Here is a 16,671-nt window from a genome sequence, read left to right as displayed (position 1 = left end):
ATAATACAAAACAATATAGTATGGTGATTTGAGTATATAAATTTATATACTTTTAAGGGTATATTCATTTTGTCTAATACACTATATTATAAATCATATTTATCCTTTCTTGATTTTTAATAGGTATAAGTTTCAAAGTTTTTTTTATAGAAATCAAGTATGCATTAATATTTACTAAATATATGAAGATGCCAACAAGAAAGATTATTAATAAATTCAATATGACATTTTCAAAATATTAAAGTCATATAGCAATTATATTCTTTTATATTTTCTTATTAAATATGGACACGAAAAATGGTTTGAAAATTATAATCATAGAATTTTTTATATTAATAAAGTATTTTCTGAATTTTTTTTATTAGTAAGAATTAAGTGAATAGTGGTTGAGAACAACAAATATTCTGATCTAAGTCATTTTAACCAGTGAATATATAACTAAAGAATCCAGTAACAATATAATTAGAGTTTTAAAAGAAAGAAATTACGAGAATTTCAAAGTATAACAAACGACGTTAAATCGAGAAATTACAATAATTTAGAATTTGGTTTCGTATATTCAAAGCATCCGGATGAATACGAACCAAGAAAACCGTGATGTAAAAAAATATGAGGACAAGTGCATGTTGAATGGATTGAATATATTAATAGCAGTGGAATATATAATAGCAGTTATAATCTAAAAACTGTCGTTTACAATCGACACAAATGCCTCCATTTATTGATTAGTTTATAAATCTCCATTCTTAATAATTGCCTCCCCTGAATGTCACTTGGCACTTCAATAAGCACCATTCCACGTGTCCATCTCACAAATTTCTGCAGAAAAAAAATCTCGCCCATCCATTAAATATGAAATCCAATTACATAACTTAAAATTAAATACAAATAAATTAGATACGATTATTTTGAATTTTCCTACAAATTATCAACTTTGTTTTGAATTGATTCATTTATCTTATCTTATAACCAATATATATGCATTATAATAGGAATCTAATTGCATTTCAGATTTTATCAGGTATAATTTACATATATATTTGTTTACCTTTGCGTCTATCATACTTTCGTTCTCTGGACTTCTTCTCTGGCACTCTGGTAATTCATTCTCATCTATATTGATTCTTTGTTTACACTTCTCCTTCTCATCTATATTTATTATGTTTACACGATTATGCCGTGTTTTGTATGGAAGGTTTTTGACAATAAACTGTTGATACCTTTATAGCCGATGTGGATGTTATTGACGATTATGCCCTCTTGAGTGTGAATGTGATTAGATTAACAAAAACCTATTTGATCAGTAAACTGTTCTTCTGTTTACACAAGGTTACATAATGTTTTGTTTATCTATTGTTTTAAATGTGTCCTTCAAATTTTATGCATATAGATATTTGAAATCCTAAATTCTAATAATGACTCATCATATTGAACTTTCAAGTTGTTAATCCCGATTTTTAGCATTTACAGTTCATTGTTTTGATTTAGGTTTCTTGGAGTAGAGACTCCAAAACATGCCACTGCTTTGAAATCTTACCAAAGTGCTTTATGTCATCTCCTATTATGGATCGCATCAGGACTTGTCGGCTTTTGGTAATGACTTTGAACCTTTGTTGATGGTTTGCTGTAATAGATTTCTTTTTGGTTTGAATTAAAGGCTAAAGAGTTTTAATTTTGATTGATGAGAATAGGTGGTAAATAACCTAACACATGTTTACTAAATTTCGTTCTTATTTTCCGTTGAAGGTAAATCCATATATATGTTCGTTGATTCCGTTCTTATTTTCCATCAGTTTTTCAATCCAGTAAGTCTCGATCTTTTCAATTTTTGTTCATTTTACTGTTTTTTTTTCTATTCATCCTATGCCAATAACGTAACACGTGTTTACTAAAATTTAATCAATTTTTGTGCTTGATCATATTATCTATGGAGTATTTTTTTTATGGAAGTAAGAAACATAAAGACGAAGGAAGACGATCGCTCAAATTCGTTTCGACATGAGATGTATTAGTAGGTTGATGGAGGAAATTGCTATGGTAATTAATTTTCGTAAATGTATTTATTTTATTATTAATCAACTTTATAACATTGCATAACATGCAGTCACTTACTGATGCTCTTATGGCAATTGAGGAGGAAAGGGCAATATGGTCCACTATACAAAAAACTTCAATTAAAGCCATCGAAAACAAATGAAAGTCTTATAATGCTGATATTGTTTTGTTAACAAATAAAATGTCATAGGTAATATTCAAAACAAATTATCCAAATTAAAATATTATATATATATATATATATATATATATATATATATATATATATATATATATATATATATATATATATAATAGAGAGATTTAATAATTTAAAATGTTTATTCCTTTAAGGTGTGGAATAAACTGGAGACCTGCAGAGAAACATACAATAACATCAATGAAATGTTGGTTATTGCCGAAGAAAAGTGGAAGTGGAGAAATCATGCAGGTTTGCCCTTATATCATTCATGGTGCATTAAGTTTTAGGGTCAAGGGCATTTTCGTCTTTTGACATGTTCAACTTTCTGATACAGTATGAAGAAATCCCTTGAAATTGAACGACTAAAGAGTGATCTTATACTTATTGATGATCAGAAGAAAACCAGAAGATGTAAGTTTTATATCTTTTTATTTTTTTTAATTTACATATAACCTTATAAGGTTTTTTTTGTAACTTCACTATCTTATCTAATCAATATGTTCTTGTAATCTACAGGGTTGCAAACACATGAACCACAAACTACACGAGCATTTTTTGTGTTTGTCTTGAGAGAGATCCTTCGGTTATAAAAGAAATCAAAGTTTGAGTCACTCACAAAAATGAATTATCGTCATTTGAATGAACATCAATTAAAAATATGAAATTTTAAAGCAATAGCATAGTTGACATTTGTTTTATCTAAAATCATTTATTATCGTAATGCCTGTACTATTTTCTTTATATATTTCTAAGAGCAGTGTTAAGAAAAAGTTGAATGACTTAAATGAGGTGCTTTAAAACATTAATCACTTATATTTTTGAACCTGATTGTAGAACAACCAAAGCACACTTGTGATTTGCATGAAAATCATGATCTTTATATATTTATCATTAAAGTTCTTAAGTTTTAACAACCATTTTACTTCTAGGTTCGAGCTATTGATTTTGTGAAATATGAAATTTTAATAAGTTTATCAATTTTTTTCCAACAGAATAGTATCTGGAACAATTCATGTAAATTATATCAATGTATTTTCAAAGTACATTGCTATTTTGAGTTTTCTTGCAAAATATGACATTTTAATAAGTTCTTCAAACTTTTATTTTCCAGAAACCAAAATAGTATGTCAACTATTGCAATATATTTTTAAAGTAATTGATTAATAATTATGACTTTTTATAAAAAAAAATTAATTATTTTTGTAACCGTGGTTCCCATGGGCTATAACTTAAGTTATAAATTATAAATAAATAATAAAAAGATAAATGCTTAATTTTTATCAAACTATAAGAATGATTTTTGTAACTTAAAAGACTTCTAGAAAAATCGATATGTGTTACTTCCTAATTGATTTGTACACTTGTAACTTTAATATGCATTTTCTTTGAACACACACACACACACACACACACACACACACACACACACACATATATATATATATATATATATATATATATATATATATATATATATCGCAATCTAAAAATAAATTTAAAATGCAAAATAAAAAGAAAAATCCGAATTTTTTTTAGTTATTATTTTCGTCATTTTATTTACCTAAAACAATATTATAATAATAATAACAATAATAATAATAATAATAATAATAATAAATAGAAATTACGGCTTTTTTCACTGTAATATTCTATTGTGCTTTTTAGAATGTTTGAATATTCAAGTATTCTACTAGATTTGTCAGATGCATAAAATATTTTAAAATTCTATTAGAATATTCTAATATTATACTAGAATATTTCACAGCTATTTCAAAAAAAAAATTAATTTAAAAAAAATTTGAATAAAAAAATAATGAAAATAATATTTTTAAAAAAAAATTCAAAAATTTTCAATTATTTTACATTTTAAAAATGTTTTTTTATTTATAAAATGAGTGGCTAAAATTTTATCTTCCTTATAAAATATAGTGGTCATCCATGTACCTATATATATATATATATATATATATATATATATATATATATATATATATATATATAGAGAGAGAGAGAGAGAGAGAGAGCTAGGTTCAAATGTGGATTGATATCTGTTGTGCGGGCGTGTGGACAATGCTATTCTATGAGAATGACAAAGAAGTATGTTATTTGATAATATAAATACGTTCAATCTTATATAATTAATGTATTTATTTCACATTTTCACTAATTAAATAGTCTATAAGGTTATTATAGAATTTTTTTTTTTTAATTATTCTCATTCTATCAGAATGTTATCAGGATTTTTATTTGAGTCGTATTCTGTAAGAATAAAAATAAATGAAAAACGATGCACGAGAACAAAAATGAATTAGAATTAGTGAGAATCCATTAAAATAAAAATAATTTTGTGAGATTGAACATATTCACATTACTAAACAACATATTCTCTTAGTAATTCTCATAAAATAGCATTATCCACACGTCTGCACAATATTTATCCATCCACATCACTACAAGAAGACTGGGCAACAGCGGCGACACTTGTCGCCGCTAAAGGTTCGGGATGTTGCCACTAATACCTTTAGTGGCGAGATGTCGCTGCAAATGCGTCGCCGGTAATGCTTCGTCGCTAATACACCTGTAGTCCCCGCTAAAGGTTGATCGTCGCAGCTAATACTGCTCGTCGCCGCTAATAGTGTGTCGTCGTTGATACATGTACGTTACCACAAAAGATGTCGCCGCTAATACAATTTTGTTTTTTTTAATTTATTTTATTTATTAATTTAACATTAAATTTATAAAAAAACAATATAGCATTTATAAAATCTGATAACTTTTTTATAGAAATATTAATCCATAAACAACCAATCGAAAATATTAATCCATACCACATTCTAAAGTATTCTTCCAAATTACAAAACATTTTATAAAATCCTAAAGTAACTTCTCGTCCTCATCATTTCTTTCATTATTTGGTGGCGGCAATGAGCGAAACCACTCTTCCAATGCTGCAGAACAGGCCGGGTCCTTTAGTATTGTTTGCAGCATTTCCAACTACAAAGAAAACGAAATATATTACCAACATATGATAATAGCATTATAATTATACCATTCTACAAAATATCAACATATCAAACCATAACCAACATCACATTATACCATTCTACTTTCCATTATAGCATTCTGCTTTCCAAAAATGACTAAACTACAAAATATCAATATGTCAAACCATAACCAACATACCATTATACCATTCTAATTTCCATTATAGCATTGTATTTTCCAAAAATTACCAAACTACAAAATATCAACATATCAAACCATAATCAACATATCATTATAGCATTTACTTTCCAAAATTACCAAACTACAAAATATCAACAATTACCTGTGATTCCGGTTGTTCTTGTGTCATTGGTTGTTCCTGATCATACATAGACACAACGGTTGGGGATTTACGCCCAATGCCTCTGATATGTCCACGATATGTCCGCATCAAATACCCAATATTCTTTCAAAACAGTTTTTTATATCAGTGGGTGTTAGACCTCTAGCTTCAGAAGTAGCTTGGGTTCGTTGGTTGAGATTTCAAACGTTGCATAAGAATGTGATAGTCATGAGATTTCAACCCAATAATGTTAGTATCGTTATCTACCACTTTCTTACTGATGTTAGATCCAAACCCATCAGGAAATTTAATATCTCTTATAAACTGACAAAAGATTTTGCGTTCAGGTTTCTATAATGAGTAGCTTGCATGTGGTCTAGTGAACTTGTTACCCTTTTTTTGCAACCATTGATTACACCGAATATTCAGATTTTTCAAGTCCTCACGTGTATTTGATGTGTCTTTACTCTTATCATTCATCATAGAAGTATCCAAAAAACTCTCACCCACATTTTTCTTGACATGCATCAAATCTATGTTGTGCTTCAGCTATAGAGAAGACTGATACTTGAGCTCGAAAAATATGCTACATTTCGACCAGTTAAACTCGAATCCTTGTCGATCAATTTTTTCCTTGAGAGTTTGGGATGTTTACCCGGTTTACGAAGTATTAGACGACTTAGTTGCTCTTGTATTTCTTCATTAGTAAAGTGTCTCGGAGTGGGTCTTGTCTTGGTTGCCTGTTAAATTTCAAACTCATCCTGAATGGATCATCAACATCTAAGAACCGACGATGATCGATATAAAGAACTTTATTTACTGCACGGTACAAGGGAGTGTCTTCATTACAAGTCGGGCATGATCTGTACCCTTGTCCGCTCCATCCCGATAAACTACTACGAGCTGGAAAGTTGTTTATTGTCCGTAACAACATAGATTTCATCATGAAGAATGTGTTTGTCGCTGCGTCTTTAATATGTACGCCTGATTTCCACAAAACTTAAGCTCTTCCACTAACGGCCTAAGGAAAACATCTATGTCCTTTCCAAGCGCTTTAGGGCTGGGAATCAACAAGGCCAACATGAATGGTGACTCTTTCATACAAAGCCATGGTGGCAAATCGTATGTAGTGAGTACAACCGGCCACGTACTATGCGTATTACACATGTTACCAAATGGATTAAAGCCATCAGCTACCAGCCCTAGACGTACGTTGCGAGGGTCACTCGAGAAGTCAGGGTAATCTACATCAAATTTTTTCCAAGACTCTCCAACAACGGGATGACGCATCACACTATCTTCTGATCTCCCAGTACTATGCCATATTATATTTTTAGAAGTGTACCATGAACAATACATACAGCGTAGTCTACGGGTCACTGGAAAGTACCGTAACACCTTATGAGCCATTTTCTTACCCTTGGTGTTTTTATCAATCCACCTACTCTCTTTACAAACGGGACAAACTTGCAATGACTTGTGTTCCTTCCAGAAGAGAAAACAATCGTTTTTGCACATATGTATTGACTCGTACCCCAAACCTAACTTCTTCAGTTTCTTTTTTGCCAAATAATATGAACGGGGAACCTTGTTGTCTAGTGGAAATGTTGAATGCAACAACTCAAGGAGTTGATCAAATGAACTATCAGTCCATTTGTTTTTTACCATCATATGCATCAGCTTTACTAAAAAATCAATGAAAGAAAACGTACAACCAGGATATAACTTGGTTTCGACTGCCTCTAACAACTCTTCAAAATCATCATCGACACCGCTACCCCCTGTATTCGAGGTTCTTTCATCGAGGTTTGTATCATTTTCTCTAAACTCCCACATAACATCGTCAATAACATCGACCATCTCGTTGCTTGGCGATACGACACCTACAAATGGTAGGATTAAAGGTTCACCATGATATATCCACGTGTTGTATGATTGACTGAAACCATATATACGAACATGACGTCTCATTGCTTTCGGATCCATGAAGTCATGATTATCACATTTCTCACACGAACATATGGTTTCACCTTTACAATCTAGATGTAACATGGATCTCTCGACAAAAGAGTCAAGTCCTAGCTGGAACTCAGGAGATTGACGATGTGGATTAGTAGTCCAACTTTTATCAATATACATGATGCAACTGAAACATAATTTAGTGTTTAAGGTTTACTCTACGGGAAACAAAAATCAAGTAGAGTATTCATAAAGTTGATGATTCAAAAAGTATACCAACATGGGAACACATGAAAAAATAATCAGAAATGGATAAAGTATTAAAAAAAAAAGCAAAGCGAAAGTATGTTACTATTAATTTAGTATAATTTTTTAAACTAATTTTATTTTATTTTAATATTAACATTAACTTGATTTTAAAACTACTTTAATTTGATTTTATAATTAATTTATTATTTTTTATTGATTTTTTAAAAATTAAATTAATTTTATTCTATAATTAAATTAAAATTACTAGAAGTGCGTTGCTATTAATAACCTAATTAAGCTAAAGTTGTAATGACCAACATTAAGTCACTAAAAGTATGTTACTATTAAGTTGGTTTTATAATTGATTTAATTTGATTTTATAAAAGTAACTTACTTTGATTCTAAAGGTAAATTAATCTGATTTTCTAATTAAACAAAATCAAACAAATGTATACATACATCCAATTTCATTTTCTTGCCAAAATTTATTTTTAAGCCAATGTGGTATAAACAAAACTTACAAAAACATACACAAAATGAATAAAAACTTCCCATAAATCTGAAAAAGCATACAATATTCCAACAAAATGCATACAATCCAACAAAATGCACAAACATTTTTTATCTCAAAATACAAACATAATCACTCAACAAAATTGAAAATTACTAACCATTTAATTTAATCTGAAATTTATTTAAGTAAAAATATAATTAATAATTTCTAAAAAAATTAATTATTCTAAGGCTTACTTAATCTAAAATAAATCAATATTATAAAAAAAATATAAATAAACTTATGAAATTTTACATTAAAACTTTGGATTCAATTAAAGGGATTTTTCCATAATAGGGCAAACTTTGAAGATTTTAATTGAAGTTTCTTTGTTTAAGACTAGATGTTTAATTATTTTTTAGAGCAAGGGACCAAAACCGTACAAATCAGAAGTTGAGGGGCTGATCATATATATATATATATATATATATATATATATATATATATATATATTGTAATGGAGTTTGGTTAAATAAGGAGGTTTGATACCTCCTGGTTCCTCCTCATCGATCGTTCATGCGCAGAGAAGCAAGAAAATAAAATGAATGGTCTTGTGTTTATCGGTGATCTAATAACAATTCAAGAGGCAATTTCCGACATATATCATCAATTGATATATTCATGCACTGATAAGAAGCAAGAAAAAAATACGAATGGTCTTGTGTTTATCGGTGATATAAGAACAATTCAAGAGGCAATTTCCGACATATAGCACCAATTTATCATCCAAAACAGAAAAATAATAGGAAATAAGAGGGATTTGACCTTCAATGTGGGCAATTTCCGAATTAAGCTCAAGGGTCCCCAGTTTTGGGAAAAGGTGTGGCCGTCTTGTGGCGGCAGGAGGGGCTAGCACCGACTTAAATCTTCTTCCTCCATTTAGTCGACTGGTGAATCGATCAAAATGAGAAGCAACAACCAAGAAACGAGCGAGAGAAGGAAAAAAACAGGAGAAAATGTCGCAGAAAAGGGAACTGGAAAGGGGTTATCTGTACGGGTATTAGCGGTGACAGACAATAGCGGCAACGCAAGTGTATTAGCGGCGACAATAGGGCAATAGCGGCGACACCTTGGAGGGAAAAGTCAGCGCGTTTTCTACAACCATTGAATTGAAAACAAATCGGATGGTTGGGGGTAATTTGACACGGATCGCCGTTTGTGAGAATTACCATCGACACCTTTAGCGGCGACATGGGGCAATATCGGCGACATGTAACGCGTTAATTATCTGTCGCCGCTAAAGGTGTCGCCGGTAATGCCAAGATTTCTTGTAGTGCATTATAACCAATATATATATATATATATATATATATATATATATATATATATATATATATATATATATATATATATGTATATATATATATATAGGTTTAGGTTCTATAGAAAACAAAAAACCTTAAAAATCATAAAAATGCATAAAAAATACTTAGAGATTAAAAAACTTTTTCTTGAATTTTTTTTTATGAAAAAATCGAATGTTTTTAAATAAATTCGCTTATTTTTTTTTTTGAAATTTTGAATTTTTTTTTAGCGAATCTATTAATAAACCTGCGATTTTTTTATAAAGAAAATTTCAAAATTTTTTTTTGTAATCTCTAACTATTTTTTATGCACTTTTATGATTTTTAGGGTTTTTTTGTTTTGTAAATAATCTTTATATTTATATATATATATATATATATATATATATATATATATATATATATATGTGTGTGTGTGTGTGTGTGTGTAAGTTTTTTCCGTGAAGAGGACAACTTGCTTAACAAATGTAATTTATGAGTATTTAAAAAGATAATATAAACAATTATAAAATCACAAAATAAAATTTACACGTACTCCAAAACTAAGAAAATTTAAAAAAAGACAAAACTTCAAATTTGGTCCATGTGGTTTGTCAAAAAATATAGATGGAGTCAAAAATCTTTTCAACTTGCACCATTAATCCAAAATAAGATTTTTTTTTTTTATGGTTATGGTCCCTATCAAACATAAAAAGACTATTATACTCTTTTAATTTGTTTTTTACATTTTTTTATTTCTTTTACCATTTTTATAAGTTAAAAATAAAAAAGAAACAACAAACCTCCCAACCCCACTACCCGATTACCCTCTTCCCTCTTCCCCCTTTTTTTTTCTCTCTCTCCCTATATATATATATATATATATATATATATATATATATATATATATATATATATATCCTCTATTATAATAAAACAGTACAATTATGCCACATGGCAGTCGTTAAGCCCCTCCCAAGCTATTTTTCCCGCTCAAAGTTTCCAAATGAAGTTCCGATAATGCCCTTTGTGCCTCTTAGTACCCCATCCGCTTCATTCTCGCTCTTCATTGGAAACAATTAAGAGTTTCCAACTTTTATGCACTAAATCAGCACCCAGATCACGGAGATTGTTGAAGATAGTCGTTTCCAAAATTATTTATCAATTTCTTTATTTATACGATTATAGTTATATACCCATTTATTTTAACCCTAATTTTGTTGTTAGAAATTGAGCAGAGCCGCGAATCAATATCTTAATTGATTACAAACTAGAGACCCCATTCAGTCGGCAATCGTATTGCCGTCGTCGCTCCCATACCCGAGAGATTTAACAGGTGCAATTTTTTTTTGTTTTTGCAGTGGGTACCAATGGTTTTCTAGTGATCCAACATCTGAAAAGGGGATGTATATCTGTATGGGGTTGTGCTTCAAAATACTTGCACTATGTCAGATATGGTGCTTCATAGTCGTCGGTTGAATTCTTTTCTTCAGGTATATATCAATTATAAGCAATCATTTGGGTTATTCTACATATAATCTCACTTTCTTTTATCTTTCTTCCCTTTCCTTCTTTATGCCCTAAAAATGTAAAAGTTGTTGATTATGATTCGCAATATCCCCCATTGGACTCAATTTATATATGTTGGTAGTATTCTCATTTTTAGTAGAACTTCAATTCACATTTCGATTCTACAATCCACTTGATCCTATTACTATATTCCCACTTCTTTGATATCTTCACTCAACACCAGTCGTCAAATCACAATCAATCCCTGTATTGTATCTCTCTATTAATTGCTCCAGTGCCGGCTCCGTATGAGGTCTGGTCTGGAGTGAGATGAGAGTGTGAGTTGCTTTCATTATAAAGTATAAACACACTCTCTTTTATATTTGACAATAGGAAAGCCCAGAAAGTCGATTTTTTGTAATTTTCTGTTAGGGTTTTGATCAATTTTAATCTTTTAAATTCAGAATTCTCTCTCTTCCTCTTTCTTGTGTTTGTTTGTGTTTGTCTGTCTATATAGAGATAATCATGCAGAGGAGAATAATACAAAACAAGCTGAGAGGAGAGAGTGAGAGAGATTTGAAGGTTTTGTTGTTTATAGAGGATGAAGGTGTTGTTTGTCTTCATTTGCTAATTTCCTGCTATTGCTTTGGTCTCTTTCTTTACAAACCCCCCATATGTAAGAATCAGTGCTACATGGTAAAATGCTCTTGCCAGAATTTGAGCTATCTCACTATTAAACTACTCACTATATCATCGTTTTGATTCCAATTGATGGTTCCTACGAAACTCATGGGTTCTGACAAGGATTTGAAGGTCTTGGAGAACAGTGCAACCGTGTTCAATTTGGCGTTGGTGGTTTTATCTCTTCTGATTGTATTGGTAAGGAAGATTGTGGTTTATACTTGGCAAAATAGAGTTACAAAGGATGAAGCTGATGAAGTTGGGAGTAGGGTTTCTGCAGTAGAAACTCAATTTCTCAATGTTGAAATCGGTAAAGTTTATAAAGCATCAGTTTGTTGTTGCTTTTTATGTTCTCCTTCTACAGGCTGTAGTTTTATGTTATGATGGTGTTTGTTTAATTACAAAATCTGCACAATGGGAAAAGGGTGTGAGCTTGGAACCTCTGTTCTTGCCCGCATCACAGTTTTTCGCTTGGTTTGTTTTGAGTTTTTCAACACTTAGTTGTAAGGTTAAGACCCTTGAAAGACTTCCATTACTTATTGGGCTTGGTTTGTTTTGAGTTTTTTTAAATAACTTTTTTCATTGTTTTAGACATCATTATTTATAATCATCACAACTATTTCTATTATAGTTGACTTTTCTGGTCTCATTCTTCCGTCTGGTACTCTGGTTTGTATGTCATATAATGAGCTACTCGGATTCCCCTTCGGGGCATCTTGTATGATGCAAAAACCGAGTTTCTGATGCCACTTTTGACATTTGATTCAGTTTAATGTTCATTATTTTTTTTATTGTTTTCTAAAATGGTTACATGGGTATCTTTAATTTGTCAAAATTTTACTTGATTATTTTATATTCCTTTTTCAGGTTAGAATTTTAGAACTCAATGCGTCCTATTTCCTGAAATCTGGAGGCTATTTTGTTATCAATCATGGTCAATTCTTGATCCTTATACTCATTCATATGTTGAATCTTTATTTGGTTTATTCAGTCTTTCATAAATTTTATATTTAATTGCTTTTAAAAATTCAATAGGCAAACTGCGTAGATTCTACTATTCCGATAGAGGCTGTATTTGCTTCTGAAATGAAGAAGCTGCAAGCAGAGCAATTTAAACCAATGGATCAAGTCACCCTTGAATCCTCATATTTCTTTTAAAAGTATTCTATTGGTTTTACTAAAATTTGGTAGTTATGGGGAAAATTGTTAGTCACTAAATAAATCATAACATGAAAATATTTTAACAGTATAAGATTACAATTTTCATAATATTTATTTTATTAACCTTTGTATACCGTGCAGGAAATTTATGATTTATGATTATCCTTTTTGTTATTTAAAAAAAGATAATCATAAATACTTCTTTATTCTTAGAGTATTCATTTTATTTTGCAGAAGAATAAATATATAGTCTCATCTTAGATGAGAAATCATGCAAGGAGTAGAAATGATTCTACAAAACAGATACCTGGAGAACCTATATACGTATTGCACTCAGATGAAACTAAATTAAAATCAGATTTGTACCAAATTATCTAATTCTGATAGTATCAGAATTTATAATTCAGTTTTTAAGAGTTGTGAGATTTAAATGCCCAAATATCTAAATTTTGGTAGTATCATAATTTATAAATCAGATTTGTACCGAATTATCTAAATTTTGGTAGTATCAGATTTTTACCATAAAGATATAGAATTTTGCATTAACAATTTTGAGTTGTGAGATTTAAATGCCTAAATAACTCATATAAATGAATATAATTTAACCCAAAATTATAACTTTTTTTAAAGCTAAATAAAAAATAAGCGTATACATTTATTATTAAAAAATATTATAAATTTACTAAAAAAACTTCTCTCTTTGTAAACTAATACATTTTTTATAAATATCTGATTAGTCATTATGACTTCATATTATGAATAGTGTTTTTTTTCTCAACCACGCGTTTGTCTTCTGATTTATATTATGTTGCATTATATAAACTCATGATTTTTGTAAAATAGATGGATTTACATGTGTAAATAAATATTTACAAATTACAAAGTTATTAAAAAAATATTATATTACAATTGATAAGTTTTTTTAAATTAATGATATATTACTTTATTATATAATCAATCTTTTAATTCTATTTAAAATTATCAGCCGTGGTTCCACGGGTTTAACCTAGTATATATATATATATATATATATATATATATATATATATATATATATATATATATATATATATATATATATATATCACATACACACACATTCCCAAGAAAACCCAGAACCACCAAATTTCACCATCTCCACCATAGATTCACCTTTACTGCACAGTAAAACCACCCTTGCTCGCCAAAAAGCCTCCCACCTGCTGTGAGGTCCATGTGTCGAGCTCCACCTGTAAACATTTTTCTTGTTTCTTTCAAAAATTGGTTGTTTTGGGTCTTGATGAATGATGATGACTAACAGAGTATTCTGCATCACCTCTTGAACTAGAATCTTCACCTTTGAGCTCTTTCTTCATATTCTTTAAGCTCTTCCTGGTGTTTAGACATGCTTCACGATCTTCTACAAAATCAAACGAGTTGCATTTCTTGATGAGTTTTCATTCATTAAACAAATTGTTGAGGCAATAAAGATTTTCTCTTCTTGCTAAAAGAAAAGAAAATTTAACATTCTTATACATGTTCTCTGAATTGAGATTTATCCATCCGGTGGAGTGGATAAGTTGCTACCAGAAAGAATGGATGGGAGTAATAAAGTGAAAAGAACACAGAGGGGAGGAAATTCATCCTATGATCGTGTTCTTGCTTTCATCCCAGATTCATCCTATGTTCCTCAAATCAAAGAAACCTCACAGCCACAGAAGGGTTCTCGAACCTCGGTTATTCCCGATGCGATACAATTTATGCAATATTAGGATCGATGCATTTTGATTCAAGTCCCTTTGTTCATCCTTGACATATTATTAGGGCTCCAATTTGTTCAACACAAACTTGAAAAAATGGATGAAGAAACTAGAAAATCTATTATCCAACCTTACCTCCATTTTCTTCTTCTTCACTTTAAGTGCAAGACAAGATCAATTATCCAAATTCATTATTGGGTTCTTCTCATCAGACTTCAAATTGAAAAAACCCATTAGCCAAGCATACATCAACATAGGTGTGTTTGATCTTTTCTTTGTAACTAGTATCGCTTGGTTACAAAAAAAACTATGAGAAGGATGTGAAATATAGCAGTAAGGAAGAAGAAGATGAAGAGAGAGAGAGAGAGAGGTGGGAGGGTGTAGGGAAACGGTGGGTGAGGATAGGGTGGGCCAATTCTTGTTTTTTGTATTATTTTTAAATTAAACGGGTGTTGAAACAAATACAGAAAATAAAAAAAAAATTAAAAGGGCAAAATAGTCCTTTTAACTTTTTAAGGGACTAAAACCATAGAAAATTTCTGATTTTGAATTAGTGGTGCAAGTTGGAAAATTTTTGGACTCCATCCCCATACTTTTGCTAACCATATGGACCAAAATTGCAGTTTTGTCTTAAAAAATGTCTTAGGCAGTTAGGCTGATTAATCGGAATCTGAATAACTGAAACGGTTAAAGAGAAAAAAACATAATAGTCACTCATACCTCAAATCCACATGTTATAGTAGTAAGTAAAATTTTGAATAATTTTTTTTACTGATTTTCAATCTGCTTAACTTAAAAATGAAATTTTTTTTGAGTCATATATACAAAATTTTTATATATTCGAATTTATATAGGAGATCAAAGTATTTATTATGAACATTGGAAAAATGAAGGACCAATATGTAAAATACTCTGTCTATAAATGATAATGGCATCATGTACTACTCCACTCACAAAAATGGAGTTCTTCAACAAGAAATCAGTGATATTTCTCCTAGTAATCACTTTTCTTATCTGTTCGTCGTATGCAAGTCGCCTCCCTCAAGATCGGTATGCAACCTTTTCTTCTTGTTAACTTACTAATATATCAGTTATCATTATGTTATTTAGAGTTTAATATATAACTTAATATGTTTATTATAAATCTTAACCCAATAACCCGCATATTATGTTGGCATCAACGAAGTTTCTGTTTCACCTGTTTTTTTTACAACATGATATATATTCTTACCAATATTTAACTACAAGTATTTGTACAGGGTAGAAGATGGTGAATTGGTTGGTGTAGATGGATTAGGTAATGTGGCCAAAGGACTGGTGAACAAGATAAAACAGCTGTTTGGAGGGGCAAATACGGGTCCAAAGAAGGTTTTCAAGATAGGTGTGAAGACTGGAAAAGCTTATAACACCGTAACAGGTAAATGTTTGAGTCAATTCAAGTGTTCTCGCCCACGTGAGTTGCCTGGACATGTGACTTGTGGTGCATACTGTGTTTACACATTTGTAGCAAGCTCAGGTAACTTCGCTCAGTGCCAACAGACTTGTAAACCAAATCTAAATTGTACTTACCAGAATGGTAGTATCAAATGTTCACCATAAAGAGACTCTGATTTTGTTTTACTGTATTTTTCTTTCCGTATTATCCAAATGTATTTCCTTTTAATGTATGTTTCTTACCAGAATGGTAGTATCAAACGTTCACAATAAAGAAACTCTACTATCCAACTGTATTTCCTTTTAATATATGTTTCTTACGTACGCTCTATTTAAGAGTTTTTCGTATTAGTTTCTTTACTTCAATTAGAATCGCAACTTTTTTCTACCAAACATGTGAATATGATAGGATCTCGATGAATATTCTTTACATTGTACAACGTATAATTTTTTTTTTGACAAATTTATGTTGTTAAATATAAATATGATAATTACATTGAGTATGAAATAATAATTTTTACATTAAGTGTCGGGGTTTC

At 30.1% G+C, this 16,671-nt stretch overlaps 1 protein-coding gene, 2 long non-coding RNA genes and 1 other non-coding gene across 4 annotated transcripts; 3 read left to right on the top strand and 1 right to left on the bottom strand.

The window, feature by feature from the left end:
* The first annotated feature begins 1,031 nt into the window (after positions 1-1,031).
* Positions 1,032-2,931, top strand: LOC145074741 (uncharacterized). Its single transcript, XR_013692047.1, has 8 exons — positions 1,032-1,098; positions 1,489-1,593; positions 1,747-1,805; positions 1,934-2,037; positions 2,105-2,245; positions 2,389-2,485; positions 2,571-2,647; positions 2,753-2,931. It is a non-coding gene; the product is annotated as an uncharacterized LOC145074741 (long non-coding RNA).
* Positions 2,932-6,506: 3,575 nt separating this feature from the next.
* On the bottom strand, positions 6,507-7,703 carry LOC145076564 (uncharacterized). The gene has a single exon (XM_079022394.1). The coding sequence runs from the start codon at positions 7,701-7,703 to the stop codon at positions 6,507-6,509; it is 1,197 nt and encodes a 398-aa protein (XP_078878520.1).
* A 4,771-nt stretch (positions 7,704-12,474) lies between these two features.
* Positions 12,475-12,546, top strand: LOC145077329 (small nucleolar RNA snoR60). Its single transcript, XR_013693111.1, has one exon. It is a non-coding gene; the product is annotated as a small nucleolar RNA snoR60 (small nucleolar RNA).
* A 3,049-nt stretch (positions 12,547-15,595) lies between these two features.
* On the top strand, positions 15,596-16,423 carry LOC145073884 (uncharacterized). The gene is made up of 2 exons (XR_013691586.1): positions 15,596-15,748; positions 15,958-16,423. It is a non-coding gene; the product is annotated as an uncharacterized LOC145073884 (long non-coding RNA).
* Positions 16,424-16,671: the final 248 nt, after the last annotated feature.

Source organism: Lactuca serriola, chromosome 9 (assembly GCF_051521515.1).
Source record: "Lactuca serriola cultivar US96UC23 chromosome 9, Lser_US96UC23_V15, whole genome shotgun sequence".
NCBI classification, from domain to species: domain Eukaryota; kingdom Viridiplantae; phylum Streptophyta; class Magnoliopsida; order Asterales; family Asteraceae; genus Lactuca; species Lactuca serriola.
This window is presented reverse-complemented; position numbering and strand designations above follow the sequence as displayed.